This window comes from Lycium barbarum, chromosome 8, assembly GCF_019175385.1.
Source record: "Lycium barbarum isolate Lr01 chromosome 8, ASM1917538v2, whole genome shotgun sequence".
NCBI classification, from domain to species: domain Eukaryota; kingdom Viridiplantae; phylum Streptophyta; class Magnoliopsida; order Solanales; family Solanaceae; genus Lycium; species Lycium barbarum.
The window spans coordinates 106,664,028-106,685,106 of record NC_083344.1 but is presented as its reverse complement, the minus strand read 5'-3'; the positions used below and the strand labels follow the sequence as shown (position 1 = coordinate 106,685,106).

At 35.4% G+C, this 21,079-nt stretch overlaps 2 protein-coding genes and 1 non-coding gene across 4 annotated transcripts; 2 read left to right on the top strand and 1 right to left on the bottom strand.

Moving 5' to 3' along the window:
• The first annotated feature begins 336 nt into the window (after nt 1-336).
• On the top strand, nt 337-1,080 carry LOC132608083 (probable E3 ubiquitin-protein ligase ZFP1). Its single transcript, XM_060322157.1, has one exon. It carries the CDS (start codon nt 337-339, stop codon nt 1,078-1,080), a length of 744 nt encoding a protein of 247 aa, XP_060178140.1.
• Nucleotides 1,081-10,230: 9,150 nt separating this feature from the next.
• LOC132606554 (protein TIC 62, chloroplastic) lies at nt 10,231-17,336 on the top strand. Of its 2 annotated transcripts, XM_060320121.1 has the most exons (16): nt 10,233-10,541; nt 11,836-11,947; nt 12,044-12,116; nt 12,197-12,245; nt 12,354-12,530; nt 12,912-12,993; nt 13,100-13,172; nt 13,275-13,385; nt 14,050-14,202; nt 14,567-14,694; nt 14,779-14,991; nt 15,382-15,555; nt 15,638-15,811; nt 16,026-16,199; nt 16,408-16,513; nt 17,052-17,336. In XM_060320121.1, exons 1-16 carry the CDS (start codon nt 10,370-10,372, stop codon nt 17,055-17,057), a joined length of 1,977 nt encoding a protein of 658 aa, XP_060176104.1. In that variant the 5' UTR covers nt 10,233-10,369; the 3' UTR covers nt 17,058-17,336. The 2 variants fall into 2 exon arrangements, with proteins under 2 accessions (XP_060176105.1, XP_060176104.1); XM_060320122.1 differs by lacking the exons at nt 14,779-14,991; nt 15,382-15,555 and having other exon boundaries at nt 10,231-10,541.
• Nucleotides 17,337-19,579: 2,243 nt separating this feature from the next.
• TRNAN-GUU (transfer RNA asparagine (anticodon GUU)) lies at nt 19,580-19,653 on the bottom strand. The gene has a single exon. It is a non-coding gene; the product is annotated as a tRNA-Asn (tRNA).
• Between the last annotated feature and the right edge of the window lie 1,426 nt (nt 19,654-21,079).

The window sequence follows — 21,079 nt, the reverse complement described above, 5'->3', positions numbered from 1 at the left end:
TTACCGTTATGGTATGCCAGTTGCTTACCGCTCTTTTGCAATCTCTCTCTATATATATTCTTGGTCATACTACTGATTACTTACTTCCTCTTTTCTTTGGGTGCTTGTTTTCTTGTATATGAAAAACCTCAACGCCATTCTTAAATTTACTCTTTTCTGTGTTGGAATAGACAATCTTGTTTCTTGAGTGTTGCTGAAAAGAACCAAAATTTACTGTTTGTTCATCTGTTTCTTGTAATCATGAGTATGAATTTGCAAAATCGACACCCTTGGCAACTACCCCATAATCATCTTGGCTACTATCGTACTCCGACATATTACTACGTTTCAAGAAACATGGGCTATGATTACACTTCTGCTTTTGCTGCTCCTAATACATATTATAGTGACGACTCATACTTCAGGGCAGCGACCAACATTAATGGGTATTATTATCAGCCAACAAGTGAATATATTGATGACGTTTTTGTCACAGATGACGCTTCTCTGTTTCGTACAAATATACAAAATCGTCACCCTTCACAAGCCCACAATCATCGTCAAGTTCTGCCAAATCACTACAGAAATTCAAGAAACAGTATTGGTAATCACTTGGCTCCACATAATAACTCTGTTTTCCCAAATACATATTCATCTTTGTGGGATCCCTATTACTATCAACCAACAATTGAATTGGTTGATGATGCCTATGTCACAACTGATGTGCATCACTTAATAGAGACGATGCAAAATCTTGACCGCAACTTTGGTAGTAGTCTCAATGAACTGCCATTTGATTATACAGCGTTTCTTGATCTACGGGATGATGACACACAAGTAGTCGACCAGGAGGAGAATATTATCATGTTGAAAACAAGAAGTCATTGTGCTAAGGTTGAAGTTTCTAATTCAGAAGGGACTGTTATAGGTGCTGATGATAGAGAAGAAATATGTGCCATATGCCTATGTGACTATGAGAATGATGAGACAATTGGTACTCTTGACTGCGGACATGAGTATCACGCGAGTTGCATAGAGCAATGGCTGCTGAGGGGGAAGCAAAATTGTCCAATCTGTCGGTCTTCGGTTTTGCCATCATAGGAATACACAAATCTTATACAACTTGCCCTTAATTTCATAGCTAGATATTGTTTTTATTCATCCCTTTGTACAATTCTTTTATTCAATTGACAGTTCTTGCTATGTATATGTTGAAAACTGATTACCTCATTTAGATTATAGAATGGACGAATGACTTATATTGTTGATTTACATTGGCAGCAACAACAGTGAGAGTTGATATATATTCCCATTCATAAACTGTTAGAAGTATCTGAAAGTTTTGTTATATTCAAACCTAATGCAAGTAGTGTCATATGCAATTAAACTTACCGCAAGTAGAAAATCTTTGTGCATCTGAACCTGCTATAATAAGAAGATTGACAATTTCAATCCCTGTTAGAAGGATATGAAAGTTGTGTCATATGCAATTAAACTTACTGCAAATAGAAAATCTTTTTCAACACTACATTGTACTATTTTAAAAACTCCATATTTTGAACCTACTCATGATGAGAAGATGGCAATTCCAATCCCAATGAGAACTTCTTGTACCAGGGTGGTCAAACTAGTGCATCAATACTTACGGAGTAGTATTACATTTAGTATGTTTTGATTTCCTACTTTGCACTGTATTGCTTTTTCTAAGGCCACTCTTTATGTCCCTATTAGTTCAGTGGCCTCAATCTGTCTTTAAAAGCAGTGATATCAGTCAAACTCATAGTTAAAGAACAAGTTGACGGTGAAACTCCACCAGATTTTATTGAACAAAAGTATGGAGCTAACTATGGCGCAATAAGGAAATACCTAAGCCTAACTCTGAATACAATGAAGGATAACTGTGCATGCTGCTTTGCTAGACATAAATATAAGTCCACTACTCTAAGATATACTCACATGATTAACAATTCTACAACTTAATTTGATCTCTACCACTTTTGGGAAGGAATTCTACAAAATTAAGGAAACAACTAAGAGGAAACCAGCAATCAAGAGAAACATCTTGATGAAGAACTTTGTCCCATCTACATTTGTTGAGTGATGAAATCCATGAGCATAACCCCCATGGACTGAACTTGAAAAGAGGTATGGAACTCCCGTAGTTGCACCGTATACAGTAGCATCATGAAATCCTTGCAGATGAAGGTTAACGAAAGCTGGAATAGCTCCGAATAGAGCAGATAATGTCAGGTTCCCTAACCTTGCACTCAATCTGCACAGACCAGAATTTTATTTTTGCCTAGAGGGGAAAGATAATTGTGTATAGTTTGGGACTTTGGGTTGGGTTCCCGAGTATCAGAGGGTGTTTTTTTTGGTTTTTGTTTTGCACACAATTGAGTCGTGGAGATGATGTTAGTTGATTGTTTATTTTTGGTATAATTAATGCAGCACTTTCTTTGATATCAATAGCTTTTTGGACATATTACTTCTTAGTTTCTCATCAGAATAGCCATTTTCGGTCATATAGAGAAAATGCATCTGCATGTTTGTTTGGGAAATTCGAAAAAGTGAATTGGTTATTTACATTCTTTTGGTTGCTCAAGAATCAAAAAGAGTAAAACGCTCAAAATCTTATGAAGTCCTATGACACTCGGGGATTATAATGCTAGGATTGGTAGTGTAGAGATTAGTAATACTAGGAATTAATAGTGCGGGGACTAGTAAAGATTGAATTAGGAATATATTTGGAAAGAGAGTATATTTGGAAAGCTTTTGAATAGAAAGTGCAACATAATCAGCTTGAAAATATCCAAAGCATGCTTTAATCTTTCTGAAAGGTACTCTCTTTCTAGCTTCTCCGAAAATCTGCCCGCTATTCTTGACGGTTCCAAGCAGAGTCCATAGAATTAAATGTTGCAAGCCAAGCAACACCGCCAACAGTTTGTTTAATTTGTCTTAAGCAGCAAAACTCATGCCCTTTGTAAACACTGTTGTTTAATTTGTCTGAAGCAGCGAAAGCATGTCCTTTGTAGAAACTCACACTGCTCGTCAGGAGCGAGAACAAGATTTTTGTTGCATATGTCTGAATTTCTTTTTTTGATGGGTACTTATGTGTCTGATTCTTAGTATTTGCTCATCAAAATCCTGGAAAAATCAATCAGCCAGCCAACTCAATTCCAAACTAGTTGGGTTATAAAATTATGAATCCACTACAGATGTTTAGAAGGTAGATATTCTTCAAGTGCTTATAGAGTATACGTTTGTGTAACAGAAAAGCTGTTTATGATTTGGACATCATGATAGAGTTTATAGACTTTCTAATAGTTGAAGAGAAGAAATTACCATCTAACTTTTATAACTTTGTAGTTCCCTGTTAGTGCTATAATGCGAATAAACCTACTTGTCAAAAAAAAAAAAAAAAAATGGAAACTGAATCCAGCATATATTCCTGTCTATTCGAGCCTCTTTCATTCCAATACGAGAACCATGTCAAGAGACAGTCAATTCCCTCAATAAACACAAGTACACAACATATACTCACAAGAGAACAAATTGGGACACCTATGTTAACAGCATCATTATGGATCGTCTGAATCAATGAGAACAAATTCTTGCAAAGTGCAGATTGAAACCACCAAAATCAAGCTAATTAAAGCCAACCATATACTTGCTTTATTCATATTCTTTCCCCCAAACCAATTTCTCTTATTCACAGTTTTATTAGGACAATAGGACCCAACAGAAGCATAAAGTTATATAAAAATGGAAACTTTATACATAATATAGTTAGTAAGCACCTGAATATTGGAAGAGACAAAGAACCTATTTCTCTTTCTGACAGTTTTATTAGGACCCAATAATAACATAGAGCTATATAAAGATGGAAACTTTATCACATAGTTAGTTACCAATCAATTACTAACCTGAATATTGGAAGAGACAAAGAAGTATAAATACAACATTTGAACAATTTTATTAGTATCTATTGCTAAATTCCAAGCTTAGGGAACAAGTTACACCCTATGATTGAAGGATTGGAGATTTTGATTGAGCATTTCTTAAACCATTTTACTCCTTTTTTTTTTTTTTTTTTAATTCCATGCTATGTAATGAATATTTCATGGTGTATTTAGTCTTAATTCCTGATTATGGACATGATTTTAGGGATAACTTCATGAATAGGGTTTTGATTAAACTCTGGGAGATTTTTTATTAATCAATTACTAGTTAATTATGGATAAATCTTTTATTTATTTGATTGATCTTGCTTTGTATTGTTTTCAAAGGGAGTAGCTAATCCTAGGATATTTCCCTTAATTAAATCCAAGAGAAAAACTTAAGGTAGAATTTAGATTAATTAGCAAGATTCTAGGATAATTAGAGAAATCTATTAACCCTAGTCTAATGAATTGAGGTTAGAGATAATTCTTTCATCTTGTTGTCTAAAGTTAGAATGCGCTTAACGTTTTTAAGTTGGATTCGAGAGAATTAGTTAGGATAGACTCGCTAATGTGTTGAGGAACGATTAGTGAGTTGGATTGGAGAGAATTGGTTAGGATAGACTCGTTAATGTGTTGAGGAACAATTAGTGGTTAGCCAAAAATGTGGTAGTCGTTGAAGGGTGCTATTGGGTAATTGATTTTTAAGACTATTCACATTGTCATAGGATTAATTTGTAAGGATTAGGCGATACATTGGATTTTGAGACTAATTGAATCCTAAGTCCAAATTCCTTAATTTTCCTTGCTTGTCATTGATCATTTTACATCCTTTCTGGGCCTGTTTGGAAAGCCACCGGGTAATTGGAATTGGTGTAATTACCAGGGTAGTAATTACACAGTAGTGTAATTACAACGACCTGTTTGTTTGTCATAACGTAATTACAGTGTAATTACAAGCGTGTTGTTTGGTTGTACAAGTGTAATGACACAGTTAGTTTAATTTAAAAATAAAATTTAATTATAAAAAATTTAAAATTAATATTTAAAAAATGTTTGCCTTATAAATGATATTAAATTAGTTATTTAATAACACATTGTTTCTTGAAAATATATTAATTACTAATCATATATTTATAACTAATATTGTAAAAAAATAATGGATATATATTTTTTTCAAATTAATAGTATTTAATTTTAATTAATTATAAAACTTAAAAGAAGACTTTTTTTTTTAGGACGTCATGGATTAGATGTTTGATAAAAATATAATATTTATAAATATAATGTCATAATATTATTCAAATGTTGGACACAAAAAAATCCATCAAATGCAAGTGAAAAATAAACAACATGCAATGTGAAAGCAAATAACTTAAAATTCAAAATATAACCTAAATTCAAAATCCAAAAGAAAAAGTTTAACATAATACTCTTATGTCAAATTCCAACATTACATAAGTAAGTTTCAACATAACTTAAGTAAATCATTCAAAAGAAAGGAAAAATATAAGTCTATAACCTCATTCACAATGAAATTCTACTTTAATAACGCCACTTGTTATATGTCAAGTTTGTTAATGACTCATTCTTTCCAATATTAAAAGGTGTAGTTTTCAAAATTAGAATAATAACACGGTTGTGCTAAATGAATAAAATAAAATAAAATACGAGCAATTATATGGAACCACAAGAAGTAAAGGTTGGGTGTCACGACCCAACCCCGTAGGCCGTGACTAGTGTCCGTGCTGGACACCCAAACATACCCAATAATCCAAACCAGCAGACTAGCAGATTATATAAATATAAAAGTCAGTCGACAATACTAGTGTCACAGAGGAACATATATAGCACATGGAAGCCGATAAGGCTATCACAAATCATAGCAACCCAAAACATATACAGAACCCACATGTATGTCTACAGACCTCTACAGAACATAACAGAAACATAAGACAGGGCAGGGCCCCGTCGTACCCCTGAATAGCGTACATATATCCAACAGCAGCAGACTGTACCAGAGTATAGGCTCTGGACAAAAGAGCGCTCCAGAATAGCAGAATAGGTGTCCTAGGCAGGTGGGTCAGCAAATCTGTAGTCTGTACCTGCGCGGCATGAAAACGCAGCCCCCGAAGAAAGGGGGTCAGTACGAAATATGTACTGAGTATGTAAAGCATGGAACGTAGTAAACAAAGTCATAATCGGAACAGGAGGTACAGAAAAATGAACGGAATATCCAGATTAGCAAAATGCTGATCATAAAGCATAAATAGTACTTACAGGAAACGTATGTCATACCTGGTCCCATTACGGAACAAAATCATAACCGGAACAGAACGTACAGAAATGTGAGTGAGATGTCCAGAGTATCAAATGCATATTTTCAAAACATGAAGAGTATGTACAGAAACATATGTCATATCATATCCGGCCCCTGCCAAGGGACTCGGCAGACAGAACGTGGTCACCCCCCGACACTGGTGCGACAACACATAAGGATCAGAAAAGGGGAATAACCCCGTAACATAGCATATCATATCAGATGGCCATATCAGATCATATCATATCATATCAGAATAGTGTACATGGCACAGCATACTCCACAACCCATGTACATGTATACCTGCCCCCTCACATCGAGGCACGGCGAACAATGCAGTAGAAGTCGCTTGAGAACATATCCTGGCCCGGGCTCAGTAGGGGAAACATTGAGGCATCCACGAGTGGAGTAGTGAGAAACTAAATGCAGTATAAAATATCATATATTTCCAGAGACTCAATGAAGCATATCGAATAACAAATCGAAATGATGAAACTGGACAGAACTATAGTAAGCATATTTCGGATGTCATAATGGATTACGGATGCATAATCTTTCTGAAATCATTTCCAAGTTCCAAAAATAATTACAAGACTTAACGGAATATTTTAAACAATTTTTAATTAATAGCTAGAGGAGTAGTTAAAACATTTCCTTTAAAGCAGCTCGTAGACAAGTCATAAACACAAAAGGGTAAAATCGGAAATAGTGGGCCCACCTCGGGACAAACGAAGCGGTGGGCTCAAATTATGTATTTTAAGCTTATAAAGTCATCTACGGGGGTTCTGGGGACATTTCATAATTTTCTAGACAATTTACGGAAGTTTGCACAATTCTTTCAATAAAGCATACTTATAGGGTTCAATTCCATTGAATGAAAAAGGGGTAATTTCAAATGCGGATTCCGATGAGCAGAACACTTTCCGAGGCTCAAATCCGATCCTAGTACACCAAGGGCATGCCAAAAGAAGAATCGGGATAGCTTTACATACCTTGTATGCTCTTTACGCCTTTCCAAATTCAATTCCCGTTTCGCCCAAGATCTGCAATTGGCCCCATTTACCAATTCTCAATTTCCAATCTTTAAGTATTCAATCTTTATCCATAATTGCCTATAGAAATTTGGGCAGCATCTCCCCTATACATATAGCATCCCCGAGAATTTAACTCGGCCAAAACAATCAACAACAACCCAACAACAACACCACCAGCAATAATAATCACTACAAAACACAATATAACATAATTATTCATCTTTCCAACATAACGTCATAGCCTTCATTCCAACTTCGTATTTTCCAATCAATATCAACATTCTCGTATTCATTACTAATCAAGATCATTACAACATAATTCGGAAGCATTTCATATCATTTTCACAAAATATTCATAAGATATACAAAATATACAAACTTTCCACCAAAGTCATAATTCATCCAAAACTTCTAATATTCAACCTACATATCCATAACATATTTCCATCTTCCAATTTCATCAACCATAATCATAATTCACATCTTAACAACTTCATTTCCATAATATCACAAAATCATTCTAAAGTGACATAATCTTCTACATTCCAATTCAATGCCAACTTAAGCCATTTAACCTTCATTTACATCATAAGGTTCACCACAACACAACTAACACATTAAACAAAATTAATCCATTTCCGTTCTACTTCTATACACCACATGGCTATATTCCATATTTCCAACCTCAACCAAAGTCATTCAACTTCCATTTCCAATATGAATTCCACCATAACCACAACTAGAATACAACATAAAATTCAACCCATATTACCTATACAACAATATACATATATGGCCACTTACATATATACACACCCACTTTGCAAACTTCCATATTTTGCATAAATTCTACTCATTTCTACATACTACAACACAAACAAACCTTCATAACATAAGAAAAAGGAATTGATTCTTACCTTATTTTTATGAAAGTAGCAAATTCTTCAACATCTTATTGTTCCCATGCTCCTCTAACTCCAAACAAAATTATATTCGTGATTTTGCGTTGCCCGGACTTCGATTAGTACTTCGTAGCTTGAAATTTCACTCACAATCCTCACTTTTATGTGAGATTTAGGCCCCTTTTTGTTGCTGAATTTTCTGGAAAATTTGACAAGTTTTTAGATGATAAAAATGGGGGTTTGCCCCTTTTTATAAGGGCTGAAACGGCGTCACTGTAGCTACAGTACTGTAGCAATGCTGTAGCATACTGTAGCAGTGCTGTTTCTGCGCGACAGTTCAGTTTGTAGCGTCTATAATTCTCTACTCCGACGTCCTATCGATGAGTGGTTTGTTGCATCATAAAATAGACTTGACGAACTTCATTTTAGGATTTTGAAACGCCTTAAAACTCCAAATATGCATAGAGATCTACCCCTCCAAAGTTGACTAAAAATCTGTCCAGCATTTCTCAAATTTTCGTCGAACTTATTTTCTTCAACTTGCTCGATCTCGAAATATTCCGAAACCCTCCATACATGATATTTATCACGTATTATACATGATAATGACCATATTCTTGTGTTTTAAAATACTCTTTCCCGATTACGACTTACAAGATCATAATCATCAATTATTTAAACAATATACTTAATAATGCCTCATTCCTCATACTCCAAAGTTGTTTTACCTAGTCGTAACTCGACATTCTTACATTCAAATTTAACAGTGTTTCTCCGAAGTACGGGGTGTAACATTGGGAATGGGAAGAAAGGAAATGAAAAATACATTTTAAAAAATAAAATAATTAAAAATAAAAAGAAATTAAAATAAAGAAAAAAGAAGCAAACTAAAAAGTAACCCCGTATGTAATTACACTCAATTTTCAAACCCCCCCCCCCCCCCCCCCCTCCCTCTTAAGAATTGAAGAGTGTAATTACACCCTCTCAATTACACTCAATTCCTGCCTAACTGTGTAATTACTTAATCAAATAAATAGGTCAAACTATGTAATTACACCTAATTCCAATTACCTGGATGGCTTTCCAAACAGGCCCTTAATTTAGATTTTTATCTTTCATACGTTTTTGTCAAAATCCAATTTTTTAAAGTGTTTTATATTGTGTAGGAGGTGATAAATCCTCTTACGTCAGACACCTAACCACTTAACTCAGGCCTTTCCAACTTGTGACTCAATTGTTCCAAACACCCCACTGATCCTATTATCCTACTCGTCTTAAGCTTGTATTAGGCTCGTTTTAATAAGGGTATTTTACAATAATAATACAAACAGTAATTTTGTAATTTTATTGACACGATTGATAAAATCTATTGACTTCAGTTACCAAAAAAAAAAATTACTACTCTCTCCATTTTAAAATAAGTGTCGATTTAGCAAAAAATAGAAATTTTTCTCCACATAATTGTCGCTTTAGAAATTCAGGACAATAATTACCATCTGCTTCCAACTATACCCTTATACTAAATAACTACTTCTTCCTACTAGTACTCAATTTTCAAGAAATATAATAAATAGGGGAAAATTAATAAATAATACATTGTATTTATTGTTTTTTTTTTAATGAGATTGAAAAGAGCTACAAGCACAGTTATTTTGGGGGCGGAGTAATAGTTTTTTTTTTTGTGGCTGTGAAGAGTAATAGGTTTAGTGAGCATGAAATTAATCCTGTAACCACCAAAAATGTGGTGCAACGGATGAGTTGCTTCTTCTGTAACCAGATGTCTCGAATTTGAGCTTTGAGTATGAAGATATCTTTGATAGAGAGAGTTTTTCCGAATGGGCCCTATGAGGCGCGAAACCGGATATAATCAAGGCTTACGCGGTGCGAATTTGGATATAATTGGACTTAAGTACGGATAATGTGATAATGTGAGAAAAAAAATAATTAATCCAGTATATCACAAAAATGGGAAAAAGAAGGGCGCTGATTTATGGAGCAATCCACTTGGACACATTCCTGTAAGATTTAAGTATATGTAGCACACAGGGGTAGGGGATATACACTATGTGGTCAGTATCGCCTGGCTTTTCCACTGAGGGACCTTCACATCCACATGGCTTGTACTTGCCAACTCCTTAAACACACAACAATTACAACTGTTACCTTTCTCTCCACTGATTTCAGTTTGCAAGAACAATGGAGCTTCAATGCTTGCAGTCATTCATCACCAGCAATATAGCTCGAACTGGGTTAGTGGAAAAGCCATTTTTGTGTGGGCAGCCTCTTACATTGATTCAGTCTAGTAGTACTAAGAGATTCCTAAATTCCAAGAACCTCAAGTCCCTTCGTGTCAGAGCTCAAACTTCAGGTAATGCAATTTTTAATTATGTGGGCTTGACTGTTACTGTGAAATTGTCACACCCTTCTGGATAATTGGATTTTTATTCATTTTTAAGAAAGAAAAAAAAATCATCAAGAATTCAAGTAATGCATGAAGATAGTCAATGATCAACCGGTATGTTGATGAAGTAAGTCTAGTTTTTTTTGTATGAGGTTTCTTTGGGTGTGGGTTTTGCACCCATGAAGCTCGATATTTAAGTGGAGAAGGGTAGAGAGTCAGGCCCATTATCGATCTTTGAACGTTGCGCCATTGGCTCTGAGTTTCTTGGTTATTAAAAAAAAAAAAAAAGTTTCTTTTGGTGTAGTGAAGTAATCTATTTCAGTTTGAGTGATGGGGTTTATATATAGTTTAACCTGTTCTCCAGCATACAAGAGAGGGAAGCATTTAGCTTTATTTTGGACTCTATACATGTTTTATTTTGTAAAAACATCTTTTAGTTCAATCTAAGCTCCATGATTCTTTTTCACTCTATACATGTTTTATTTTGAAAAATGCGTGGGGGGAATCATAGTTAGCTTTATTTCCGAGTTTCTGCAACTATCACGGTTATGAATATGTAGATACTTAAGATACTTAGTCTCTTACCGTTCTAGCAGGTTAACAACCTTTACAGCTGATTATCTTGTGATATTGCTTGTTTTCCTACATACTGCAGAAGTACATCTAATATAGGTAATGTAGGATAAAGTTATTATCCATAAATCTCTATTTCTCAAGCATGAATTATTAACTTAGAAGGGAAAATTGCAATCTTTATGACTTTTCTTCAAAAATCTCCAATTCATTTGTCCCATTTTTAGCTCCAAATTTTGTTCAGAAGTCAACTGAATACAATCTCTAATCAGATTCTAGATTCTATTCTCCTTGCACTCTGTAAAATTGGCTCGACATTCATCTAATTATGGTCTCAATCAGGGAATGTGGTACCTGAATCTGAAGCAGCTTAATCCTTATAGTAGATCCTAAATTCTTCCTATAAAGCATCTTCTGAAGTCAAGCGTATCTAGCTAAGACTTCATAGCCTAGCTATAATATCCTTCAATGTAAAAACTTCATATAGATGTATAAGTATGCCCTTTTTGGATGATCTTCTTTAGCTTTTATAAGCATGTTTTGGAGCTTTTACAGGATGATCTTCTCTGGCCTGGCCTGTGGAACCATCTCTCGAAGGAAACAAATTTATTCATCTTGTGGTCTAGAGTTGCTTAATAAAGATGCAACCTTCTAAGTGTTATAATTATATGGATATCTGAATGTGCAGCAAAAGCTAGCTCATTGGAACCTCGAGGAACTGCAAAAGATGTCAAAACAAAAGATGGGAATCTTGTTTTTGTTGCTGGTGCAACCGGTAAAGTTGGTTCTCGGACTGTAAGGTTGTATATTTTTTATTTCAGCATTGACTTTAGATTATATACATCCATTAAACCTGCTATTAAGTCTATATTGCTGAAAGACCAGAATGTTTTCAGGGAGCTTTTGAAATTAGGCTTTAAAGTTCGAGCGGGAGTTCGAAGTACTCAAAGAGCTCAACCTCTTGTCAAAGTAAAAGTTCTGACTAGTGGAAACATAACGATTTTACTGGTTAACGTGCTTCTAGACTCATAAATTGTTCCTTGTTACAGAGTGTTGAGCAGATAAAACTTGAGAATGCTGCAGACGGTGGAGCAAAAGGTAAGATTGATGTAGAAAGGACCTCTCATGTCTGATTACGGTATTAACAGTTTAGAGATAAATGCGCTTTTTTGGAACATCACATGTTACGTTTGGTCTTTAGCCCAGCTATAGAGAAGCTTGAAATTGTGGAATGCGATTTGGAAAAAAGTGAACAGATTAGGCCTGCACTCGGCGATGCATCGATTGTTATATGTTGCATTGGTGCCAGTGAAAAGGAGATCTTCGATGTTACTGGACCATATCGAATTGATTACCAGGCCACTAAGAACCTTATTGATGCAGGTAAAAAGAAGGCATTTTTTCATTTTTGGCCCAGCGGACGAAATTAATTACCGGTGCTAGCCAAAATATGACAAACCTATACACTGATTATGTATATTATATGTATATTATATGCATATTTTGTGTTTACAATATGTATATTTATACTTAATATACAAAACCTAATTTGATTTGAGTTGTAGACTTTCTCATTACTGTGCCAACAAGTTGGTCATACTCTCCTAACAAAATTGTTATACGTTATCTTTTCTCCTCATATTGTCCTCTTCAATTAGTTCCTTTGGAAGCAATTGGTACTGACTAAAATCAGATGCAGTGCCGATAAATTACTGAAACTCACATAAAATGAGTAATAGAAAGTTGATTGCTTCCTCCATGCAGCAACCGTCGCAAAAGTTGACCACTTTATCTTGCTCACATCTTTGGGAACAAATAAGGTCGGGTTTCCTGCAGCCATTCTCAAGTAAGTCTTCTGATTCACATGAGAGTCCCTGGAAGACGTATTTGTCTTTAAATATGAAAATTCTTGTTTAAGTTCATTGATTCTCCTTTTTCTTCTGGTATGGAAGTTTGTTTTGGGGAGTCCTCATTTGGAAAAGGCAAGCAGAAGAGGCACTGCTTGCAAGTGGGCTTCCTTATACTGTGAGTTCTTCTGTATTATGCATTGGAAAGATACAAAATTGAGGTGATCTGGATGCGTGTGAAGTGCAATACGGTGCTCATATTTCACTCTGCTATTTTCAGATCGTGAGACCTGGAGGAATGGAACGTCCAACTGATTCTTACAAAGAAACTCATAATATTACTCTTTCGGAGGAAGATACTTTATTTGGTGGTCAAGTGTCAAACCTTCAGGTTCCTACAAAGCTTTTTTTGCAATTAGAATTTCTTCCAGCATACACTTCTTTAGGGTAACTTGATATGTTATCTTCACTAACTAAATTTGACATGATATGAAAATACATTCCCAGCATGTAATTCAATGTGCTTATGATTTGGTTTACTGTGTGCAGAGATAAATAATATTTTCCATAAGTAATTTTCATGTTGAAAATCATACTAGCAGAGTACTATTTTATATTTCTGTTCAGTGAAAGGTTTTTGTCTTTTTTAATTCTGTGTCTCAACTAAAAGTTTGCATTAACTGCTAAAAGTTAGAAGGTTCCTTTGTGGCTCAAATTTCACGAGAGCAATAGTGCTACAGCACATGATGAATAATCCCACTGGTGCACCGAAATGCATGTTACATACGGGACCCAAAATGGCAAAATGGGAGATGAACGATTATGAGTTGAAAATCACTATGCATTTTGTATTCTGCTGTCATCTGATAGCATTTTATCTGGGCGGGTAGCTCCTCTTATCAGCATAATTTACTTTCTTGGACATTTTATAAAGTCACACAAGATCTATTGACAGTAAGAAAAGTGATTGAAGTATTTGCTAAGCATAACAAATTCTTTCTACATAAAGAGCTAGCAATTTAAAGTCAGCAGCTAAGACAACTCTGATTGATCAGGTGGCAGAACTAATGGCAGTGATGGCCAAAAACCGTAGCCTTTCATACTGTAAAGTGGTTGAAGTAATTGCAGAAACAACTGGACCATTGACCCCCATGGAGGACCTTCTTGCAAAAATTCCTCCCCAACGTGTTGAGGTCTCCCCAACCAAGGTAATTTCATTTAGTTCTTCATGGACAGAGACGATGTTGCCCAAAATGGCTTTCAACTAGAATTAGGACATTGAAGCGTTCAATTATTTTTATGAAACGGTGTCTCTTCACTTTTCTTACTTTGGAAGGAACCTTCTGTTTAAAACAAACAGTATGCATTGATGAAAATAATTCCATGTGCATCCACTTTATGTTATAATTGATGAAGAAACCTAGTACTCAGCAATAGGTGTTTGATCCTTTGAGTGAAAATTCAAATTTTGCGAGAGAACCTTTCGATGTTGTCTATATAAGGGAAGGACATATATACTCATAAATTCATGGACTGTAGAATCACTAGTCTTATTATCCCAATTGTTTGTAGGAAACTGGTGACTTACAAAAGCCTGCAACTTCAAGCAGTATTACATCTGAGGTCTCTGATACCTCCCTCGAGAAAAAACCTGCTGAAACAAAGTTGAAAGCAGCACCACCACTCTCTCCATATACTGCGTAAGCTTAATTATTTATTTTCTGTCTGGTGCATGTTTCTTCTTCAAATTAACTTAGATGCTCCATTTTTTGTTTTTCTGGAAGCTATGAAGATCTAAAGCCGCCAACATTTCCTACTCCAACGCCAAGCATAGGCACGGGTTCGACCAAAGAAGGCAAAGCAGGGTCAACAGTGACAGCAAATGATTCACCACCTTCTTCCGAAATTAGTTCTTCGGAAAGCTCAATCCCTGACACTGATAGCAAAACTCAACAGATAGACAAAAAGAAAACAGCTTCTTCCTCACCTTATCCACTGTAAGCATCTGCGTCCTCTCCACTTTAATTTTCACTGTTGTTGACTTGATACAAAATGTGAAGACTAGACATCCCAAAATATTTCAAGTAGAATCGTCATGGTCCACAATATTCTGGAATATCAGATTTGTGGTGACGAATCTGATATGCACTCAGATAATATCTTAAATGTGAATGGATGCGTTAATCTCTGTTAACAGAAAGAATATGCTTTGTACTTTCATTGTATGCTTGTCTCATGGAACCTGATCTAATAATGTTTACTAAGAAATGCATCTAAGCAAAATGAAGGAAATGCGAAGTTCTGTTATTCACTTAAAGTATCATAGTTGAAGATTTACCTACAGATGTCACTGAAAATCTTGCATATCATTACTGTTATCATCACAGTTATGCAGATCTTAAACCGCCTACATCTCCTAGTCCAAATCCTCCCGGTGGTCGCCAAGTAGGTGCAAGCGGAGCAGAAGATATCAAACCCACTAAGGCGGTCCCTTCTGTTGTTGATCATACTTCTGACAAAGCAGAATTACCGACTACAAGGCCTTTGTCTCCATACACTGCGTTAAGTCATTCTCTGAGTTAGTCCAACTACTTACGCGCAAGTATAGTGTAGCTTATTTGCTGACTGATTCAATCTTGGCAGTTATGAAGATTTAAAGCCCCCTACATCTCCAAGTCCAGCACCGAGTGGTCCGAAAGCCTCAATATCAGCAGAAACCTCACCACAAATTGCTGGAGGCAATGACATCTCGGCTACCATTTCTACTGAGAAGGATACCTCCCATACTGTAGCTTATTGTCTTTCTCCCTATGCTGTGTAAGTAGCTATAGCTCTTTTTCGATATGTTGAAGAAATTTTATGTCAAAAGCAATTTCTTCTACTATTTTTTTTACACAAAATAGCGGCATTTATTTTGGCGGAATTACTTCTTTAATGTGCTTCTTCCTCAGTTTCTATAGATTGCCAATTTTCTTCAAATGTAATTGTCTTTGGACCATTTAATCATCTACTGACTTATTTGCATTGCCAGTTATGAAGATTTAAAGCCACCTACATCTCCAAGTCCAACACCGAGTGGTCCGAAAGCTTCAATATCAGCAGAAACCTCACCACAACTTGCTGGAGGCAATGACATCTCAGCTACCATTTCCACTGAGAAGGATCCTTCCCATACTGTAGCTTATTGTCTTTCTCCCTATGCTGTGTAAGTAGATATTGCTCTTCTTCGACGCGTTGAAGAAATTTTTTGTCAAAAGCAATTTCTTCTATTATTTTTTTACACAAAATGGCGACATTTATTTTGGCGGAATGACTCTTTAATTTGCTTCCTCAGTTTCTATAGATTGCCAATTTTCTTCAAGTGGAATTGTGTTTGGACCATTCAATCATCTACTGACTGTTTGTGTTTCCAGTTATGAAGATTTAAAGCCACCAACCTCCCCAACTCCAACACCAAGTGGTCCAAAAGCCTCAACAACAGCGGAAGTTACATCACCACTTACTGGAGGCGACGATATGGTAACTGATAGTGCTACCAATTCTGCCAAGGAGGATTCGTCAACAAAATTAGCTTTTTGTCATTCTCCCTACCCTGCATAAGAAGAGATAGCTTTTAACTTGACAGATTGCACTGCATCAATCTTGATAGTAATTGGATAACAGCTATATCTCCATTTTTCCTATTTCAGAATAAGTGGAAGTATCTTTCAATAACTTGACCATATATTCAGACCTTGGTCCAGTTTCTTGACCAGATCTTTGTCCTGGAAAGAACAGAAAACAAGATAAAAATGAGTAAAGTAAAATACTCTATGTTGAGTCATAGCAGTCCCCGTCCCATTTCTTGTCTAGATGTTATTATGATCAGATATGACAACCTCAACCATCTTCAATGTGGTACTTGATACTAGCCTTAAAGGCTAAAGGTTTATATTTTAGGTATCCTGAGTCCTGAAGGATGACGAAATCACATACTCTGTGCCATGTTTGTCCCTTCTTTTTCCTTTTTGAGCAGTGCCATTAAACTGAACTCACTGCCTTTCCTTGCATTGAACAGGTATGAGGACTTCAAGCCTCCAACTTCTCCAACACCATCTTTCAAGTAAATGTGAAGGGCTGGGAATCTTGTTCTATTTTGCTTCAAGAATAAATAACTAGTTGTATCTCGGCAAGCCTATCGCGTAATGCATCAACTCAGCATTACAGTTGGAGCAAATTTTTGATGTCTTTATTTTGTTTGTTCTCTTGTATTTTAACTTGATAGTGTCAACTTGCTTTCTGTCGACTGTTAAATATATTAGCATTGAGATGCTATTGTATAAAATGACTACAGATTGAGTCATGCGATCTAAAGTGAAAATACTCGACGCCGTGAATCAAGAATTGGGTGATATACATACGAAGGCGTTGATCGAGACCACATTTTCCTTCTTTATCTGTGGAAAAGGAAAGTTACTATTTTAAACAAAAGATGTGGACAAACATTGACATTGATATTTGCTTGATTAAAATTCATAAGTAATAAACTATCAAAGGAGTGTTTACATGTTGTTGAGATGAAATATCAGATAATAGGAACAGCAAAATTAAGAAGAAAATAAATTCTGATTTGATCCCTGGGGGATCATCCCTCAATTATAATCAACTACTTAACTTGGTTCTCGTAACTTTAAATGATGGAGATGAATGTACATATTGGCTCCTTTCGGCACATATACATGTTTGTTTTTTGGGATAACTACATGGCATAACTAACTCTAGTACATATTTAGATTTAGTAGCTATAATTTAGATTAATTACATCTTATAGCTAAAAGTAATATGTTAAATACAATTAATAGTTACATATATATTTAAAATAGAATACCAATCATCACATTATTCACTATCCTTCCATATCTCTCTCCCCTCTTCCCCCCCCCCCCCCCCCCTCTCCCCCCGGCTCCGGTTAATCGGAGCAGCCACACCACCGCCACTGCCAACCCCTTCACCACATCAACCACTCCATCTTCTCTTCCCTCTCTTTCTCTAATTGTAATGGTATAAATTAAGCAAAAGTAACAGAGCACTAAAACATTTCAATTTTTCAGCATTCAAAACTCTATTGCTTACACCAAACTAAAACTAAAGTAGTAACCTTTCAGTTACTAACATTTCAAAACAAGAAACCATTTCAAACACAGCAAAACAACTTTATAATGAGCCCTCGTACCGAGCAGTAGCATGAGTTTTATGATGATTGGAGAGAGGATATGCGGTGGCTGTTTTGGGGTGTTTCTGGTAGTTTATTTGATGTTTTTGATGGGTTTCATGGTCGATTTTTTGTTGTATTTCTGCTGGTCTCTGTTGGAGCAGTAATGGAGGTTTTTACGGTGCTTTCATGGAGTTGTTGTACATATCTGACCAGCGTTAATAGTTGTTGTATCTGATGCGAGCAACAGACATTCCAGTCAAATCTGAATGGAAACAGTCAGATCTGGCCGGAAGTGGCTTTCTATTTTTTAATACAATCCGGTGTTGATGACGACGATGGTGACAACGATCAGATCTGGACGGAAACAACCACATCTGGCCGGAGCTTGACCGAAATTTTATTTCTTGTATTCAGTTTTGAGTGTATTCGTTAATTTTATTTCTTGTATGTAAATGAATACAGTGAATTTTGAAATGTATACAAATGAATAGAGTGAAATTTATTTCTTGTATTCGGTTTTTGGGTGTATTCGTTAATTTTTAGTGCACATGTGTTTGGGGTGTATTTTTGTTTCTTGTATTTTGAAGGATATTTTTTTATATACAATCAATTTTAAATATAATAAAGTGAATATAATGTGAAAGTAGCTACAATTGAATACGGTTGAGTTGAATATATTTGATTTGAATACAACTTAGTTGAATACATCTAACTTGAATACACCAAAATCTGATACAGCCGAATTTTGAATACAATCTACTGTAGCGCGCTAATACAATCTATTGTAGCTAAGAAATGTAATTAGAAAGTGTAGCTATACCTAAAAAATAACCCCAAAATGTAGTCATTTATATAAGTTTCCCTTGTTTTTTCCGCTGTTGTTTCATTTCTTTTGACAGGGTGTGGAAATCTAAAGAAAACTTACCTTTTTGGGTTTTTGTCATTCTCTACAAGACTAGAATTTTGAAGTACCATTCTTATAGACTTGTAAAAAATGTCATTTAGCAGATTATTTATTTGCATTCATCAACTTCAAGAATGAAACTCTAGAGGTCCACACTTGGATTTGGTTATCCTTGTGGTGCAACTGAGTTGCTTTTGGTCGTTGCTTTATTTCTGAAAGATATAGTCAAGAGACAAAAAGTTATGTAGGTATTATTAGAGTGGAAAGCTGAAAGTCAAAGCACATATACAATAAGGTCGCTCAATCTTTTGGATGTCAAAGAGGCACACTACGAATAACAGAGAAATAGGTACCCAGACAAATAACATGTCCAAATAGATGGGGAAAAAGAAAGATAGAAAAGCTGTAACAAAATTATCGAAACCAAATTAGTAGAGGGGAAGGACATCACTAAAGGTCAAGCAAAAAAGACATACATAAAATGTTACGCTAGAAGAAGGGGTTGAACCTTCGACCTTGTGGTTAACAGCCACACGCTCTAACCAACTGAGCTATTCCAGCTTTGGTGCATGTTTGTCACAAAACAATGTATAAATACGCATATTATTAGCATGATAAAATAGTATAAATTTGAAGTGAAATCTTTATCTTTTGTTATCCCCGGCTAACTTTTCTCGACTCGTTCACTAACATATTGAATTTGATCTCACATTTGATGAAGAAAATAACCCATCTCTAATCATGTGATTATCATCATCGGGTTTGTTAGGTTTTTTAATAGAATAAAGTTAATATTGTCTATCTCATTTGAAATGTTGCGGTTCATTCAAAGGTGCCAAGATAATCATTTGTTTTTATATAACGAAACAAACGAGTCCGGATCCTAAAGGGTATAAAAATACACGGTATTTATCAAAACGGAATGACCAAAAATTTATATACCAAAAGGGGTATATCGTGGGCTGATCCACGATATACCCCCAAAAATTTTTTCATCTAACAACCAAGTCAACGAAAAATTAAAAAAAAAAAAAATTAATTGTATAACGTGGATCAGTCCACGTTATACAATTAAAAAAAAATTCCAGCGTTTTACAAAATAGGAGTCCGGAACCAAAATGCCCGAAGTGTTTTTTCCATACTTAATTTGACTAACGATTAGTCGTTTGTCAAGACTCTGAAACGACAATATTTTATCTAGAACCTGATATAATTTTCTGCGTACAATAATATAGGCTCAATACATCAAGGATACGTAGACGTTCGGATAGTCATTTTAGGGGTTGAAAAGGTGCCCGAAGTAAGTTTTGTTTGAAAAAACTTAGTGATTTTTCCATACTTTGACCAACGATTAGTCGTGTGTCAAGACTCCGAAATGTCAATATTTTGTATAGAACCTGATATTTTTTTCTGCGTACAATAATATAGGCTCAATACATCAAGGATACGTAGACGTTCGGATCGTCATTTTAGGGGTTGAAAAGGTGTCCGAAGTAAGTTTTGTTTGAAAACTAGTTGTAAAGTGGTCAAACTTTAGATGGTCATAACTTTGCGCTCGGACGTCCTTTTTATGCGTTTTTTTTTTAACTTGCATATTTTTTCGAGATCTACGCGGACAAACTCCCATAGGCGGTTTGGCCGAGCCTATTTTTGAAAAAACACCTTTTATCCCATTCAATTTCAATTTTCCCCCAAATTGGCATGAAATTTTCAGATTTATGTACTTATAAGATGATGATACGCAATAGATTTCAATGTAAAAATCCCGGGGTAATGTAGCTGTGAATGTCAATTTCACTTCTGTGGTTTCAATTTTTGAAAATAAAGCTGACTAATTTTCTCGACATATAAAGTTGACTAAAATAACCTTATAGTCAAACACTAAGTTTTTTCAAACAAAATTTACTTCGGCTTCTGGAGCGCGGACTACAACTAGAAGGAGGAATGAAGTGTAGTACGTGCAAGCAAACAGGTCATAAAAGAATCG